General features: G+C 37.9%; 1 protein-coding gene across 3 annotated transcripts in view; it reads left to right on the top strand.

The window, feature by feature from the left end:
- grid2 (glutamate receptor, ionotropic, delta 2) overlaps window positions 1–19,358 on the top strand; it is a 411,138-nt gene that overhangs the window by 241,901 nt on the left and 149,879 nt on the right. For all 3 annotated transcript variants that reach the window (XR_009649218.1, XM_060882146.1, XM_060882147.1), the window contains exon 4: window positions 7,678–7,883. Coding sequence is in view for 2 of the 3 variants with exons in the window: in XM_060882146.1 (XP_060738129.1) it covers window positions 7,678–7,883 (206 nt within the window). In the remaining variant the exon portion in view is untranslated. The remainder of the gene's footprint in view (window positions 1–7,677; window positions 7,884–19,358) is intronic.

Here is a 19,358-nt window from a genome sequence, read left to right as displayed (position 1 = left end):
TGCAGTTACTTGAAATGATTTGTTGTAAAATAACAACCTGTAGAAACCTGGACTATAATTTGGCAGTACCTACAATGCAGTGGTTTAATAACTGGTTATGTGAACATATTTCTTCTCTTTAACTTTATTTGTCATGACAAGTTTTGGAACTAAGTTTAACCATCTTGAAATATTTATAGTGCAGATGTAACTGTTGAATCAGAATCAGAATACTCTATTAATCCCCACAGGGAAGTTGGGTTTGTTACCGCAGCACCAAGTCACCAAAATTGTTGCTGTTGTCTGAGATGGACAGTAGGTTAGACAACATCCTTCTGTCTGACACTACACTCAGAGAGTCCAGCTCCACCCCCACAACATCACCGGCCTTACGGATTGCTAGTATAATTAATCAGATGTGGAACTGCTATTGCCGTGTAAGTACTGCTGAGTTACAGACTGATGTAAATCTTGCAGTACAGTGAGAGCAGCACAGTTAAGTTAACATTAGCACTGTGAGTACTGGGTAGTATAGTGTAATATAGGTAATTCCACACAATTAGAAAGAAATTTTCTATTAGTGAATTTGAATTTCATGCAAAAGACAAGCGACTGACTGCTGTTACACCTTGTGAAGGTTTTGTTCAGATGACACATGAGTGGCAGGTAGAAACCTATAATACTACAACCTGTCAATAAACAGTGGCTTTCAGAAAATCTTAGACACTTTAAATAGAAACACATTTTGCAGCAATTACAGCACTGAGTCTCTGGAGTGAGTCTTTACAAACTTTGCAAACCTAGATTTTGTCCTGAAACCACTGCAGAAATGTCTCTTGAAGGATCTGTCTATATTTGGCTGCACTAAACCTTCCCTCAGTTCTGACCAATACAGTCTCTCCTTGTCACTGAGAAAAACCTACAACATGATGCAGGCACCATCAAGCTTCTCAACAAATATGTGAATGAACTTCACAGGGGTCCATTTTTGTCTTGTCAGACCAGAGCATCTTCTTCCTCATGCACTTAGTCATTTAAGTGTCTGCCATATGCTTTTTCCTCAGAAGTGGCTTCCGTATAGCCACTCTAACATAATGGAGGAAGTATTTTCAAGATGCTTGTTTTTCCTAGCAGGTTCTCCCATCTTGGCGGAGGACTTCTAAAGCTCTGCTATTGTGTTCATGGTCAACTTTCTGACTGAGGGAAGGGTAGGTAGAGTCCTGGTGCTTTCAGACTTCTATGCTACTGGGAACATTCAAAACTTCAGAAATGGTTTTTACACCACTGCTCGTATTTGCCTCTACATACTTCTCTGACGTCTACAGAGTGTTTCTTAGACTTTATTGACTTGGTTTCTGGTCTGACCTACATTGTGGTTTGTTGAACAGGTGTGTGCCTTTCTAAATCATGTCCAATCAGTTGAATTTGGACTCCAGCCGAGATCTTAGCTAAGGTCATAATATTTATGTAAACAAGAGATTTTTGACTTATTAAATTCGGATTACATTTCCATTTCCATTTGGATACATTTCCATTTCTATGTTTTTGACCTAATCAATATGGATTATTTTGTGTAGATTACTGGCTAAAATGTAAAAAGTACATTCATTTTATAACACAATACTAATGAAAATACAGAAGGCATATGAATACTTTCCAAACCCACTGTACATTGAGTACTTACCCAAGATAAACCTGAGCTTATACACATACATTTACATAAGATAAATCTATTGATTTTGGTTGCATGTATTGTTTATGTAACGATACAGGTATGGGAGGCACAAAAATAAAGTATATAAAGACTGACTCATTTGATTTCTGTTGGGATTCATGTTGCTCTTCTAACCCCTACCAAAGTCAGAAGCAAAATATAAGTATAGAACTATTAATGGTGAGAGCACAATGGGCCTAATTGCAACCACATTGAGAACTCCACCTGAACTTCACCCTGAAATTCAACAGCTAAAGACAAGGAGGTTTTTGAATGCTTCTTTGGTCTTCAAATGCAAGGTCATAGAGTATCTTTGATAACAAATGTTGTTGTTACCTTCTGCACAGTAAGAAATAGAGGTTGAGTAGAAGTGCAAAGTCACTTTGGTCTCTTAATAAACTACAAAAAACGTTTCTAGAAAATGAAAAATAAAGAATGCGCATCAGGGTTTTTTTTTTAAAATCCATTTATGAAGCCACTGTAAACTTTATTGTTACATATTACATTGTTATTGTGCAATGCTTTTACATCTGAAATACAGTGCTTGTATTTCAATAACCTGATGCATATATCAAAAACATAATTAAAATCAGCTTCTGAGATGAGTAAACATTCAATTTCAACAAATTTACTGTCAAACATATGTTGCATCTATTGATTCCGCCATGTTTTCTTACTCACAAGCACCACTTGGAAACTCAGAGCTCAGAGAAAATCCTTTTTTTCCCCTGTTTTCTAATTATGGTACCATTCCTATGCATTGAAACATGTTAATACAATCTTTATAAGGGAATTTGAACGCAACATTAGCAGTGAAAGTAGAAATAAATTATGAATTGGAAAAAAAGGCAATTCAAACAAAGCAAAAACACTTTTAGCAGTAAACAAACCAGTAGGGTCAGAAACAAACAAACAAACAAACAAGAAAAAGTTCAAATGACCCAGAAAAGTTCTGATATTTTGGTGATGGGGACCTCTGGTGGTGTGGGGTGGAATAAGCCTGTGACAGCTGTAAGGTAACACTGACTTATTTATGACCAGTTGTATGGTTTAATCCAACCTTAGCCTTCATGTGACTAGCTCTAGTCAGTGCACAGTATAATCATAGGGTGGAAAACAATGGAATTTAAAATAGTAAATAGTAAAAAGAACAAAGTTGAACGAGAGAGAGAGATGATGCAGCAGGGCACTAAAAGGAGGCTGACAATGTAAGTTTCACTCTGAACAGCAGGGCAGTCAATGAAGCAGAATGCCTGAAGCTTCTAATTTTGGAACAGTTACATGTTTTGATTTGAATTCACTATTTCCCTTCAGTCTAACTTGGAAGTAATTTACAAGCATTTTATGTGCAAGATACAACAGTGGTTTGGCCATTTAACCTAAAAGTGCAGTAGTACTGTAATTCTTGTGAGTGGAGAGATGACTTCTTCTCTTCTGCACTAATGCCCTTGTATAAATCTATTACCAGCAGTTTCCGTTACAGGTATTTGATGACAAATGAAGCTCTATTGCTTCTGGGTCATGGAAAAAAAGGACATGACATCTTGTTAGTTTAACAGTACAGTGAGTTTGCCCACACTGTGTTTAATTAATCCGATGTTTGCCTAACAAGCCAGCATCCGCTTAATTATTGAAGCGACATGTGAAAAGTTTTCCAAGCTGGGCTCACAAAACCAACCCCTAGTGTGGCACAGAGTCACAGCTGGAGAGCTGTGCCAGCCACTAATGATAATAGAGATGCTAACGTTGATTAGAATTACATGTGTGTTTTCTAATAAATTAAGGCCCCCGCGGTCTGTGCGTTAGTGCAGTGTTTTGCTTGTATTAATTGCTCAACCTGCCAGAATTCCAGTAGTTATAAATCTGGAGTGTAGAGTCAAGGTATGTCGAGTGCTTTACAGAGACATGAAAGAGCAGAAAGAAGCTGTGCGGGAACATTGCTCTGTAGGACCCCACATACGAGGAGACTTTGGTGTTATCTCTGCATGTGTCCATGCGTTTAAAGGCATGTGCTATCATCTGCTCACGGCCCAATGGGAGAAACGCAGCCACTGATTTGCTTTTGCTTTCAACTTGCTCCAGCACACAGATGGTGACTTGGACCCTCCTCCAGCAATCTGCGAAACTTGTCGTCCATATTTAGATGTGTTTTCCAGTGGCGACGCAGGGGGGCAGTGACCCTACTAATTAACCCAGCTGGGGGAATTTACTATGCAGACGAAAAGTGCCATTCGTAAAACTATTTGCAACTTTAAAAAGACAATATTATTGTCAGATGCTAAATTATGTATCTTGCGACATATAATGGAATGGCACCACCTGTGAGCTGTGGTATATATTGATTGGAGGACAGTTAGGTACATGTAATAAAAACTGTAGTTTGGGACAATTGTATTATACTGTATATACTATTGTAGTGTTTTGATCATCAGAATTTGAAGTACATTCGTTTGATGGTCACTTCTGACTGGCATTATATTGCTGTTTTATTTATTTTATTTTATTTATTTATTTATTTATTTATTTTACATATATATATTTTTTTGACATCTACCTAACTGTCCTTAGAGCAATATAGTTTTCTCTGGTGTCCCTATTAGCCTATGTAGATGGAGGAAACAGATGGATTTCTCTACGCTTTATGATGTTCCTGTGGCCTGGGAATTGGCAGATTGATTTTTTTGGCAAATGCATAAAATCTCTCCATGCAGCTGGAAACTTTTTTCTCTGCTTTCTCTCTATATTTTCAAGGCAAAGAACTTTAATCAAACTTTGTTTCATTTCTCAGAAGTTTTATAAGCATAAACCTAAATATACAAATGGATAAAGGATTGTGATTTAAGAAATTCGTAATGTGCATGATATATACCTTTATATACAAGTGTCTTTAAGCACTATGATAGTGCAATATAGCATTTTCATGTAGATGAATGTCGCATCAGATCACAGAAGAATTGCTTAATTCAAAGTGCAAGGAAAAAGGTTCAAATGGCATGAGAACTATTGGCATGCTGCAGGCTGCCATGTCCTGTCCTGTCGCCCTTGACAGGTCACTTGACCTTACACAATCTGGTTGAACATGTTTGTGTTGCTCCCAACCTCAGGAGACCATGTAACCTTCTGCCTTCTGTCTTTATACACCAACTGCATCCAACAGCGTGTTGCATATCCTTTGTTCCACTGGTACACTGTCGAATAAAATATACAAGAAACCCTTAAAAAAAGAAACTTTTTTCAGCATGAATAAACTTCTCATGCATATATTTCATTGAGTGGTCAAAGTATGCTTAAAGGAACATACACATATCCATAAAACATCAAATATATCTAACATGATCAATTAGCACTAACAGCATGAGTCCGTCTCTCTCTTGGTTAGGATTTTGGATAAACCTGTTTGATAATAATGCATTTTCAAAGTAAAGGTAGAAGACTACAGTTTTAGACCTTCATCTGATAAACTCTGAAGGTCAGTGGTAATTTAGAAAGACTACACCTGGATTGTTGGTGATTTTTCCTTGCTGACTTCAACTTTTTAAGACACATAATATCTTCTACACAGCTGCACGTAAGACATGGGGTTTTAATCATATCCACACTTGATTTCACTTGTTTAATCACTTTATTTTAGTCACTAATTAACTATCAAGCATGCCTCTAATTTGGCCTGCAGGCCCAGCAGCCTGTCTTTTGACTGAAGAATTACCTGACCCCTTGTTTAGATAGACCCCTGATTAAAGGTGAAAAACTAATGTTTGAAAAAATGTTAACTTTAATACAACTTCACCAGAGCTAGTGCTTGTTTGTAGGCAGACATTGTCATTGTAACCAGCACATGAACTGATTAGGTATTGGATTTGATTCAAATCCAGTAGCTTCCTTGCTGTTTGTTCATGTCCAGGAACTTGAGAGACCATTTTCTGTATAATTGCGAATATTTTTGCCATCGTTCAATCCGTGTGTCTGTCTATCGTCTATAAAAGTGCAAGATTTTTCACAGAGCAAGAACGACTGGCTGACTCATGTTTTTTTAAAACAGGAATCAGCATTCTGACTAGAATGAAACTAAACTTTTGGTCACATCAAGGTTAGCAGTCTAAAACATTTTCTTCAATAGCATTCTTTCCATTTGAAATATATTTTAAGATTATTTCAGGCATAAAAATTTAGAACAAGAAGAGCAAGAAGAATAAGTAAAGAGTTTTGCTTGTTTTTGTTTTTTTTTTATCTTGAGGCAAGGTTTTTCAGGCCTGCCAGTGTAAGAATTGATTTAGCATTGCAGTCTGACTACTCAGGGCAGGTAGTGTTCCTGCCTCACAGCTCAAAGGTCTGCGGTTTGATCCTGAGCATAGGCTACTGTCTTTGTGTAGTCTGATTGCATGTTCACCCTGTGTCTGTGTGGGAGTCTTTTCACCTAAAACATGCCAGTAGGTGGCTGGAAAATATGTGGGCACGGTGCCAGTCAATAGACTGAATTAGCCGATATTTTAGTGCTGGAAACGTGTGTACAGGTGACTTTATTAGAGTAGAACTCCAGAGCAAAAAGTACAATCATATGAGCAACTTAAACTGCTAGAGAAAGAAAAGCAAAGTTTCAAGATTCTGTGAGGAGTACAATGTTATGTTACTTTCGTGACATATTAAAAATAAGTAATGGAAACGCATTTATAGTTTGGCACTTGGGCTTGAAATAAAATCTATCTCAGGCCTACAATTTCTGTAAAAGGAACACAAATACAAATAAATGAATACATACATAAATAATAAAGGTGAGATTGATTTGAACAGAGATAATGTTTAATCTTACTCAAGGCAGAAACTCTTAAAACAATGACCTATGATAATAAATTCTACCAAAGCCTTACAGTAAGTTTGTCCTGATTATACAGAACTGTAAGGCGTGTTAACAAGAGCACATAAAAAGCCCTGCAGTGAGAAAAGTCTGGTGTAACATATTCAACAGTTGTTAATTCAATGCATCAAATTCATACATTCTAGACACTAATATTTCTGCCAATTAATCTCATTGTGTCTTTCGACTTTCAGAACGTGCCAGTAAAAGAAGATAAACCATTTGAGTTTGATTGAACTCTGAGGAAAACTGTGGCTTCCCTGCTGCAAAGCAATTTGATCCCTCATTATCTGTAGGTAGCCTAGGAATATTACTACTCATTCAGCTTTCCAGCAAATGGAGAGCAGTAATGTGGTAGCCCTGTACAATGCCTTGGGTGATTGCCTATTCCACCTTTATCTAGTGTCCACTACAAAGAATGCCTAGTCCACAGACAAGCATTACAACCAGGTAGTTTACTGTATACTTTCCATGTCTACATATGCTATTTGTGTTTCAGTTCCTTTGTAAATGTTGCTTGAAATGGGTCTCAGTGAGTCTCAATGGCACCTCCAGAAAGACCCCTTTTCCATTTCACCTTTTCATGCCCCCCAGTCCTATTATTCTTTCTGCTTTAATTGTGCACTTGGCTTGCTTTCCTCTCTCCATGCTGGAAGTGGTTTGATGTAGGACAGAGCTGACTGCACAGAAGGATGAGCATGCAGCCAGCATCGCTTTAACTGGAGGAGATTCATATTTTATTTACCCCAGGTCTGAGACAGTGCTCCAGTTCTGCCATTTCTTTCTTTCTTGCTCCGTCTATCTTGCCTGTGTGTCATTAACGCAAATGCTAATGTTTTCGTACATGCTACGGCTTTCAAGCTGAAGTTCCTGGCGGAAGAGATATGGTTGAGAACGCACTAATGTCTGTGCCTGCTGACTGAAGATGATGGTTCAAATGAGATGTTATTTCCCCTGCCTGTGGATTCTGCAATCTCATAAATGGGGTCCTGAATGTGTGTGATATCTTTATTTGTGTGAAACGTATATTCACTTTACTACACGTACTGTATATTCTATTTCAATAAAGTGATTGAAAGGCTCACTCTGGGTACGAAATGTAACTGTGGTGACATCATTTCTGCATATTTAGATATCCGAGGGATCCAGGACTTTCTGGACAGGTCGTCACAGCAAGGGATGGACGTGTCCCTACAGAAGGTGGAGTCGAACATCAACATGATGATCACTGGGATGTTCCGCACCATGAGGATGGAAGAGTTGCACCGCTACAGGGACACGCTGCGCCGAGCTGTTCTCTTCATGAGTCCTGCAAGTGCCAAGGGCTTTATCACAGAGGTACAATACACACACACACACACACACACACACACACACACCACAGTTAATGTTCACATCAAGCATCAGAATAGGGGAATGTTGTTTGCTGGATTATTTTAGAATTTGCCCGTCTCCTGGGACACACAACAGTTTGTACAGAGTGGTGCATAAAGCAAAACAAAAAAAACCTTCCAGCGAGTCGTAGTTCTGCAGGTGGGTTGAAAAGAAAGGCCAGACTATTACTGAAGGCTACAGTAACACAAATAATGACTCTTTACAACTGAGATGAACAGGAAAGCACCTTGAGGTGCTTGCAGACCCTACCGGGTTCAACTCCTGTCAGATGAGAACAGTGATTTGAGGCTACAGGGGATACAGGTTCATCAAAGACTGTAAAAGTTTGAAAGAAAAAAGGCTTGGTGAAAAAAAAAGCTTGGTTTTAATCTTTGTCTGTGGAGTTTCAGTGTAGCCTGTGTAGTTTAACATGTCATTCTTCTCCATAATACCACACTGTCCACCTTAGTTAAGATATTATGATGCAAAGCAGCACATAGTATCCACATGTTAATTTTCATTATTCTCTTGTTGAAAGCTCTGACGAATAAGGAAAAGTGTTTACATGTCAATTTTTTTTTCTCAGTTGTATAATATAACAAAGAGGTAAAAAAAACTAAATTAGTGCGGCTGAAAAAAAAATCGGGCAATAGAAAGCTATTTTTTTCTTTCTGTTCTCATCTAAAATAATTTTGTGGCAGCTGCTGTTAGCTACTTACATTGGCATGATAGCTTAGCAGGTAGTACTGATGCATCCCGGAGTTCAGGGTTTGATTTTGAGTTCCAGATACTGCTGGTGCAATGTTTTTTCCTCTGTATGTGTGTGTGTGTGTGTGTGTGTGTGTGTGTGTGTGTGTGTGTGTGTGTGTGTGTGTGTTTGTGGCTTTCATGTAGGGTTTCCTGCAGGCAGATGAATTGAATACACTAAACTGGAAGGAATCTGTGTGTGTGTGTGTGTGTGTGTGTGTGTGTGTGTGTGAGTGAGAGAGAGAGAGAGAGAGAGAGAGAGAGAGAGAGAGTTAGAGAGAGAAAACGAGAGAGAGAGTGTGATGGACTGGCACCCTGTCTAGTGTTCCTGGAATAGTTTTAGGATCCATTGTGACCCTGACTAAGATAAAGGTGGTACTGAAGATGAATGAATGAATGCAGCTCATTCATTGATGGGTGACAAATTTTCTGGCATAGTTTGGGGCCATAAATTCACAAATTAAAGCAGAGTTCTTCTGACTGATCACCTCTGCCCTGTGCTAAAGGATTTATATTCAGATGGGAGTGTTCTCTTCCAGGATGACAACGATCCCATCTGCAGTGCACAAGGCTTTAAGAATGAATGGTTTGAGTACGGATATCATATGTTGTGGTTTTTACAACCACCAGATCTCTAGGCAGTAGGCGATTTCAGCACACCATATTAGACAACACCCTCATTAATACACCAGCTGGCAAAAGGAATATCTTAGAAGAGGTTTTAATTGGTAATTCATTAAGGCACAGTAAAAAAAATTTCTATGCATATCCCAGCTTAAGAAGTTGGGGTCAGAACGCATGGACATGATACAGTACCCCTGGAGCAGAGAGGTTTAAGGGCCTTGCTCAATGGCAGCAATGGCAGCTTAGTGGTGCTGGGGATTGAACCACTAACCATCTGCTCAGTAACCCAGAGCCCATTTAGTATCCCTGCAGTTCAATACAGAGACTTTACTGACTCTTTAAGACTCTTTACTAGGACAGGACACTTTAGTGTTAGCTCGCAGTTATTTTTAGACGTTTAACCACAGTTACTGCATTCTTGTTGTGGATTTAATGTGCCCATGGTCTGTTGCCAGAATGACATTTTTCAAATAATGTAATAAATGAGTAAATAAGTGAAAAATTGTTTTCCTTTTTTTTCTGCCAGGGACTGTAATGGTAAATACTTGCTAACATGCTAATGACATTCACCTTTACACACATCACTTCATCTATGAAAAGCAATTAAAAACCATTCAAGCTGCTACACAATGTAGGAGGAAATACCAGATAAATAGGCCTGCCACTGTATGCAGTAATGACCGTGGTCTCAGGTGTTTCTAAAATGAATGAGAATGTTGGCTTGAGGAATCTTGTGTGTCACACCTTGTGTTGGGGAAAGGTTAAAACAAGACACTGTTGTTTCCGTTAATTGCTTTAGTGTGTGTTTACAGAGAGAATGCTCCATGACATTGTATTGTGCCTTTTGCAAAACTCTTATTGCCCAAAGCATTCCGGCCGTGCACTCTAAGGGTTTAGGAAGAATGCACGTTGTTCTGTTTATAAACAAAGGCATGATAGATGGGAGTATGACATTTTGAAGCCTTGTTGTTGCCCCATGATTGCGCACAGTGGATATAGTCAGGGCTCTGTTACCACAGCGGGGAAAGCTATTAAGCATCTGTTAGCTAAGTGAGCTAGCATGCATTCCTTTCTCAGTCTGCGGATTTAAATTTAGGCCATTTTAGTCTAAGTAGGAAAATTCACATAAAATCTGGTCTCTTTGCCAGTTTTGGCATATTTAAACACTGTCTGCTCAGTGATATTGATTTTATGGGTTATGAGGGACATTCTCGTTAAAGCCCCTATCAGGAGGTGTTAGAGCCTTTACAACGCTGGCCAGGAATGAGCTGGGGATGTAAAATACACTGTGGCAAAGGTTTGAGATCAATATGTTTGCCCATACTTGGATTTGACACGTTGTTATTTGCTGACGTTTATTCTTTAAAAACTCAAGCAGTGAGTGGCTTTAAACTGACAGTGATGATACAGACAGTATAGCCTGTGCAGTATGTACTGTAAGTTATTTCAGGCTTCATTTGCACTTTTGTCATCTAAATCTTGTGTTTAATGTTGACACCCATCCATTTTGATGACAAGGAAAACGGAGCCATAATTGCAGAATGTTTTGCATAACCATTTAATTATGTTGTGTGACAATATTCTCTGATTTTTTTTTTTTTTTTTTGCAGAATATTTTCAAACATAATTTCACGTTTGCTTTATTCCAACTTGAGTCATTGTGCACCTGCATAATGATATGTTTTGATCAAAAACATCCCTAGAACAGACCATGAAAGATTATGTCTTTGCTTATTTTATTCTACAAACACGGTCCTCTTAAAACAGCTCACTAGTCCTGCATTAGCATTAGCGAAACGCAGCAGATTTTCTGGCACGTGTCCGAAAGTGACAGCAAGACGCGGCATGCTTTTTTATTTAATGGCCTATCGGTGTGTCATGTCAGATGATCTCTTATACACATATGTGCAATTAGGTTATACCATACTGAGAGAGATTGGGAGCCAGTTGTATAGAAGGTCAGAGACATGGTTGAAAGACAGAAGACATGATGGAGGGTGAAGAGGAAGAGGTGCTGTCAGTGAAGTGAGAGGTGTGACAGTAAAGGAGGTTGACCTGGGTCTAAAAGCCGTCACTCTTTTTGAAGTATGTGTGTTTAGAGGTGAGGACACATGCCCATCCTGTCAACACTGACTAAAGGACAGACGTGCAGACATCAGAGTAGAGGAATGCTAGATTACTATAGCTGAATTATTTGTGCAGTGTGCCAATTTACTGTATATGAATAAGCCATGACACGTAATCTGCAAAAAAGCCAGTGTTTTAGAGTCTTGACACATTGAAAAAAAACAAATAGATATTTTTTAACATACAGTAAATGGTAGATGGTTGAGGATTTATATGCCGGATGTTTATTATCATAGACAGAGAGACAGACAGATAGAAAAAAAGAATCCGAGTGACTTTGACAAGGCCGAAATATTGACAGCTAGACCACTTACTCAGAGCATCTCCAAACAGTAGATCTTGTGGGATGTTTCTAGTATGCAGTGACTACTACTTAAGTCCAAGGATGGAGAACTGGTGAACTGGTGACAGTGTAATGAGAAGGAGGTGTGTGTGTGTGTGTGTGTGTGTGTGTGTGTGTGTGTGTGGGTGTGTGTGAGTTCAGTAAGCACATGTCCTTGTAATGATCAAAGAATTGCTGTTCTTGGCTGATAGGAGTGAAACCGTGGGGACAGGAGTGAAATGGAGGCAAGTGGTAGCTCAGTAGTTAAGGTATTGGACTACTGGTCAGGAGGTTGTGAGTTCAAATCCCAGGGAAGCCAAGCTGCCGCTCCTGAGCAAGGCCATTAACCCTAAATTGCTCAGCTGTTTGATAAGGGCATCTGTCAAATGCCATACATGGAAATGAAACCCACTGGTCTTCATCTTTTGTATCTGGTCTGCCACAGGGTTCCATATTGTGAATGTTGTGCATTCTGAGGAGCTTTTCTGCAAAACACAGTTGTAAAATGTGATTACATGAACCAGGTTATTCTCCTCTGATCCTTCTCCTTTATCATGGTGTTTCCACTTGTATAACAGCCACTCACTGTATTTTCTGTGTTTACTGTTGTGTGTGAAAATGTGAACGTGAATGTAGTTCCTGTTAGATAATGTATTAGACCGATGGGACTGTATTTTAGTATAAGCAATTTTCTTGAGTCGAGAAAAAATGTTCCTGTTTTTGTTGATGGTGGTCCGTGTGTGATTCAGCTCTCGCACCACTTGACACTGTGCTTTAGCTGCTTGAACTCAAGGTTACCAGGCTGAAAGATAAACCTGTCTGTACACATATGGATGCGCTACAGGGAGAGATAGAGAGTCATGCCTGGGCAGACATCATTTACCACCATTCAATCTTGGATTGTAAGAACCTGTCAAACACACCGAAACTTATGTTACCCCGAGTGACTTTAAGACCTATTTTTGGAAAAAAATGAGCAAAAAACTAGAATGGAAAAAGTGCAACCAAGTGTGATCTATTTTAACCTAAGCAACACAAATGAAAGCGTCAAACCTGTCCAAGTGAAACTGTGGCTAGATAATGATATGGGTGAATAATCTGATGATGTCAAGCAGAGATGCATTTCTAGTAAAGAGCAGATAATTTACATTTTCACGGTCGTTGTTTCGGCAGACCTCCTCGTGCTTTGCAATCCGGGTTGTACTTAGAATGCTAACTCAAAGTGACAGTAAGGTTGTCAGCTTCATGCGATCTTACTCCCCTGACTGATGTGGATGAACTTTTTTGCTGTTTCACCACATTTCCATCACCCTAGCAAGAAGCAGAACAGGCATTTTTAAATGCATTATTTAAAATGGAGAATAGGAGATGATGGCTTCTTTGCTTCGCTGTGGGCATTGTACCTTGAGCTCCAAGCCTTTTGTGGCTATGTAATGGTGGCAGCGCTGAGAGAACTCCAGAATACCAGAACTCTTGCTTGACTGAACAGTTTGTATAGGCCAGAGATGGCTTCTAAAAAAAAAGTTTCTAAAATTATAAACAATTAACCTGTTAACCCTTAACATGTCAAAAATTTTTCATTGCATACTTTATAGTGTAATGTGCAAGTGTATGTAAAATGCACCAAGAGTGATTATACACCACATAAGAGTGATTCATTAAGACTTTACAAAAAACATCATAAAACTGAGAGATGCTTTAATCCATATTAAAAACATTTACATTCAATGAATCCAAAAGAATAAAGATCAGGAAATCAGGCAGAGGGTCATACAAAGTACAGATATTCGGTAAGGTATGTTTACAGTATATGCTGAGAAGTCAAAAACTGAAACTGAAATTTATGCAATGGATTTTATTTTTCAAATTATGCAACCTTTGCTGCCACCATGTCCATTAAGGTCTTGGTTCAAATTAGTCATGCTATGGATGCGATAAACATTGCTTAATGCAATTCAGCTTCTTGGGCTTATTAATTTTAGATCAATGCATTAATGGAAATTCTACATTCATGTCAGATATGATTATCACATCAAAGGTTTTTCCTATGTTAAGCTCATTACAGATATTTAAGTAAGTAATTATGTAAAGTATTACACTGGAAAAAGTTTAATAGTGCATCATTTTTATTCAAATTATATATGCGATTTACTCCGATCCAAACATAAGACAATTCATTTCTGACTTTAAAATGTTTACAGTCAAAAACATATGGTGCCATTTATGAAAGCAAAGTGAGTGTGATAATTGTAAAGGACTGACAGCTGGGTTAGGTTAGTACATCTGAACAGCAGCAAAGCAGAGTATTCGGAGAACAGGAGCTTGAAATGACATCGCCATCACTTCCTCAAAAGCCAGTCCTAAGTATTTATTACTTTGCCAATTACACTCTGCCGGACACTTTCACATCTCAATTAAATTATCCTTACAGTGTATTTAATTTCATTCTGTAAAGAGCATGACTATTTTATATGGATCTGTAGAGACCATACATCACCTTAGGAGACTCAACAGATATCCTGGTGGGGCAATATAAAGCTGTCTGCCATCAGCTCAGATTGTTTAATCTATCCAGTGTTTGGATTTATCGAGTATATGTACATATATTTGGATTTTAAGCAACTATGTCCCTAGAAACTGTGGAATACACTGGAAAAAAGATAGAAAGATAGAAAAATGTGTGCACTCTCAGCATGGTGTGTGAATTCTGACTCTGACAGATCATAATTGGACTCAACTGTAGATCTTTTTAATCTCTCTCACAGTTATTATTGATGTTCATACCTGAACTGAACCTAACTAATTTTGTTAGGAATATAAACAAATTAGTAGCCTAATTTAAACCACTATCATCTGAGATTGCTAACCACAGGACCATTGCACATTCTGGTTAATGAGACTTGAGCTGTTTTTTTTTTTCTTTCAAATATTCATATTGGACATGCTTGCACGGAGATGAAACCTCCAACTCACGCGACTTTCTTTGTTTACTATTGTCTGTCATAGCAGCATGTTTTGTTTCATGTTGTTAAAAGCTAGAAGCAGAAGTAATATACAGCAGCAGTCATCCCTGTTTGTAGTTGTATTGTAGAAATTGATAATCTACACAAGAAAACAAAAAAAAGTCCAAACCAACTGGCAGAGGCAGAATTTGTGATGCAATCACTTTTCACAAAAGCCCCTAAACCACCAGCCAATTCCACATTTCACAGTCATGTGCTTTTCCTTGTATACCATCCTCTTTTTTTTTTTTTTTGTTCAGCCTTCTGATAATGTACAGTATGTGACCAAAAATTCAGATGTTCCTGTCAGATGACTACTACAGATCCTTTTAACTGTAGTTTTAATGAGAAGTTAAATTGCTATATTTTTTGAGATGCTCTCAAGAAGGCTTTTTTTCTTGAAATTGGAATCATCTGTAGTTTGGAGGCAAAAACGTGAAGTGCTCTCTGCATTTCAAATGCATTAATTTCTAGTTTACTTGCATCTCAGTCATGCGAGTCCTATCTTAGTGCTTGGCGGTTCAGAGAGCTCACACATTGATTATGACTGGGACTGTGACTAGTGTCTTGAGGGCTCTTGTGTTAGGGGCTTATGGGGAGTTATTGCATGTCTCAATCAGGTACTCAGGAATCAAAGGCAACTCAGATGGGTTGGAATTGTCTTTAGTGTAAGTGTGATAGCATTCCATATGCTTCATGATAAAATATTCTTTAGACCTTTATGTTAGGTCAAAGCAAAATTTGAATACATGTATATTTTTCCCTACAATTAGATGCTAGTTCAGTCTGTTTTTCAGCTCTCTTTAATTCATTGCTTTTCACACTCTTGGCAACAGCCTAGAAATAGCTTTGATTTCTTTTTTTTATTTGTTAAACACAATAACATTTGTTTGGCACTTAAATCATTACCCAATACGCATATTTTATCATGCTGATTTATTTTTATGGTTCACTTTGTACTTTCCTCTAGAACACATCTATGTCAGCAGTTTATGCTGCCTAGAAAATGTGCAAGTCACTATGAATTTACTTTTTGGGTTTTGTGCCATTCACTCCGGGTATGTGCATCTGCATCTGAGTGTGTGTGCGTGTTTTTTTTTTCTTCATTCATTCTCAAACTGGAACTCTCCCGTAGAGAACGCTTGATGAATGATGACACAGCCATGGCATGTGCTGATAAGCCTGTGGGCGGATTACGCTTCTAATCTGTCAACCCACAATATTTCACATCCTACAATATTACACATACACAGAGCAACTCACTTTACTCAACTCACTGTGTACCTGACTCACCGGCATCAACAATCTGGAACCGAACTATGTAGTAAAAGTTCAGTGATTAAAGTTCTGTACAAGTAGCAAGAAAGTTTAAGATGCCTGTAAAGGTTTTCCACACAATTTAAAATGTCTAGCACTCTATGTCCTATGCTATCTTAACAGGTATTAAAAGATTCAATATAGTCACATGTAATACTTACATACTGAATAGTGTAGGATTCACCATTATATAATTTGATTTTAATTATTTCATTTAATGCATGTTTTTTTTAAAATCCATCTCCTCAGTCAGTAGGTTTTTCCCACTTAACAGTAGCTGATAAAGCATGCATTAATTTCTGCTACGCTTTGTTTACTAGTAGCAAAGATGGAGGTGTGTATAACATGACCGACAGGAGGAATGTGAACACAACGAAAACATTTTGTCAGTTGCTTTTATAGAAATTTACTTAAAATTCAATTGCTTGTTTCTCTTATAAGTGATTCCCTTGTGTTTTTGGTTTTGGTTGTTCTAGCTTGATGTTGACCTCCTCCATGACTCCTCCTCCTTCTGAAACAGTTGTCTATAGTTTCCTCACGTTACTCTAAAAGACTGTGCTTGTTTATATTAGTGGTTAGGTGTCAACACAAATATAGATTATTTTATGCAATAGGTTTGTGGTGTTGGGTGTTGATGCTTCCAGTGGCTTAGTAGTTAGTACATTTGCTTGCACCTATAGGGTTGGGGGTTTGGTTTATCGTCTCTGTCCTGTGCCTGTGTGTCTGTGTGTGTGTGTGTGTGTATGTGTGTGCATGCGTGTGTGTGTGTGTGTGTGTGTTTGTGTGTGTGTGTTTGTGTGGGTGGGTTTCCTCCTCCAGTCCAAAGATATGTTGTTGTCTATAGGCATTTCTAAATAGCCTGTAATGTTTGAATAGGTGTGTGAGTGTGTCTGCAATCTAGGGTGGGCTCCAGGCTCCATTTGACCCTGTGTATGATAAGTGCTTTAGAAAATGAGTAACAATTCAATTCAGAAAAGATAAAGCAGATTCAATGGCTTGGCTGCTAAAATGCAGCAGCTTTTCCACTCTCTGAACACTAGACATCGTATTAGTATTACGTATACAAACTTTTCCGGTAAAAGTTTTAAGACAACCATTCACTTGCCATATATACTTGGCTACAACTGAAAGGATTAATTGAGAAAGAGAGTCGCTCGTTGGTGTTTGTTGGTGCTTTTAAGGCATCGGTTAGTGCTCCATTAGGATGACTATACCGTATTCTGTTGACAAAATGTGGCATGCAGTTGATGAGGCTTTTTGTGGCTTGTCACTGTGCTTATATCCTCAAGAGGACCTTTTGTACCTTCAGTATACATCTTTCATCTAAAAACAATAATGTAGTGTACCTCATTTAAGCTACAAGAGTGGTCCGTAAGGTCTAATTATGTACCATAAATGAATGTTTGATGTACACCACATTCATTTTCCAGGTAGAAGTTTCACAGTAAAAACAGAGAAGATCTACCCATGAGGGCACAAGCTCGGTGATAAGCAATAGCAATTTTATTTTCTTAAGAATTTTTCAGCTATTGGTTGCTGTCATTTTTCCCCCCTTATTTAGGACCGTCTCCACCCATTGTAGTTGATTTTTCTGTCGATAACTTGTTCCCATGATACTGCCACAAAAGTAGTAAATTACTAGAAAAAGCAATTGATACTTAAATCTTTGCTCAGAATAAGGACTGACCATCATGCATGTTTACAAAGCCATAACGCTGATTAAAACTGCAAGATAATGATCATTTTCACTAATTGCAAGTATTTAAAGGTGACATAATTAAAATAAATAAATCAATTTTTGAGTGCTTAGGTTATGATAATATTGTCATGTTTAGTGAACAGTGCTGAAATATACCCATTAAGCTTTATTTTACTTGTGCAATATCTCCAAAATAGTAACTTTTCAGGCTAAGCATAAAAATGTCTGAGCTTTTCATTGTTATGAACTTAATTATGGTCAGGCTTCAAATGGCTGGGAGTTCATTTCATCACCTAGAGCTATAAAATGCCTGGGGGGTGTGGAGAAGTCAGTCAGCTTTCAATTTATGTTGTCAAATCTGAATAAAATAAAGGACTTGTTTCCATGGGCATAGTAGTCTTCTTCAGACAGCTTGCACAGCAGAAGGGAACTTCCAAACATGAGCAAGAGTTGATTTCAAAATTCATTAGTACATAACCTCACTCATTAACATAAGCAACATTAGAAGATTCGAGAACAAATGTTTCAGGAGGGAATTAAGCATGAGGGAAATTAGCTAACATATCTCTTACCCTTGTTTCTTCTGGATGCATCTCTTGTATGTGGCACTCATTTTATGTGCAGATCTTTGAGCTTTGATGCCAGTAATTGCTGGCTGAGGCACAGTTATTTGCACCACACATGAAATGCAATTTATGATTTAACTTTATTTCACACATGAAACAATTCAGGTGCATGAAGAAAATTACTTCTGTGTTGTCCGTAGAAGTTCTAGGACTGAGCTGGCAGCGAGTGTGTCCACTGGGTTGCTGGTTATAAGCATGCTGTAATTATTTTTTTGTAAGGCACTACAACAAGAGAGATAACTGGAAATATTGTCACTTTAATTTGCCTCACAAAAGACTGATCTGCTGCATCCTCTGGCTTTTATTTACTGCACCACAATGACACAGACCAGTGCAGATTTAATGCCTAAAAGATATAGGTATTGTTATGTTTCAGTTGGGGTTAGTTCTCGTAGTTAATGAGCATCATATATATATATATATATATATATATATATATATATATATATATATATATATATATATATATATATATATATATATATATATTGTATAATGAGATTTTTTTATAGAAGCTCCGTGCTGCTTCTTTGTGCTAAAAAGTGAGGGTTAAAGCAGGAAGAAAGTTAATGGTTAGGAATATAAGCCTTTATTTAACTATAAAACATATAAAGTGCACTGGGGGCATGGTGATTTAGTGTTTAACATGCTTGCCTCTCACCTCTTGGGTTAGGGGTTCATTTCTGTCTCCACCTGTGTGTGCAGGGTTTTCTCCGGGTTTTCTTTGTGTACTCCAGTTTCCTTCGCTATTCCACCGTGTGGGTGATTTTGCCCTGCATTGTGTTTATCCAGGATGTCGGCCTTGTGCCCTGAGTTCATAGTCTCCATACTCCCTGTAACCCTGTGTAGGACAAGTGGTACAGAATTCTCATTGATATGTATTATTATTATTATTATTATTATTATTATTATTATTATTATATAACATTACTACTTAACTAACATTAATATAATAGCTACTGTAGCAAACTGGTG

Source organism: Tachysurus vachellii, chromosome 11 (genome assembly GCF_030014155.1).
Source record: "Tachysurus vachellii isolate PV-2020 chromosome 11, HZAU_Pvac_v1, whole genome shotgun sequence".
In the NCBI taxonomy this organism is placed as follows: Eukaryota; Metazoa; Chordata; class Actinopteri; order Siluriformes; family Bagridae; genus Tachysurus; species Tachysurus vachellii.
This window is presented reverse-complemented; position numbering and strand designations above follow the sequence as displayed.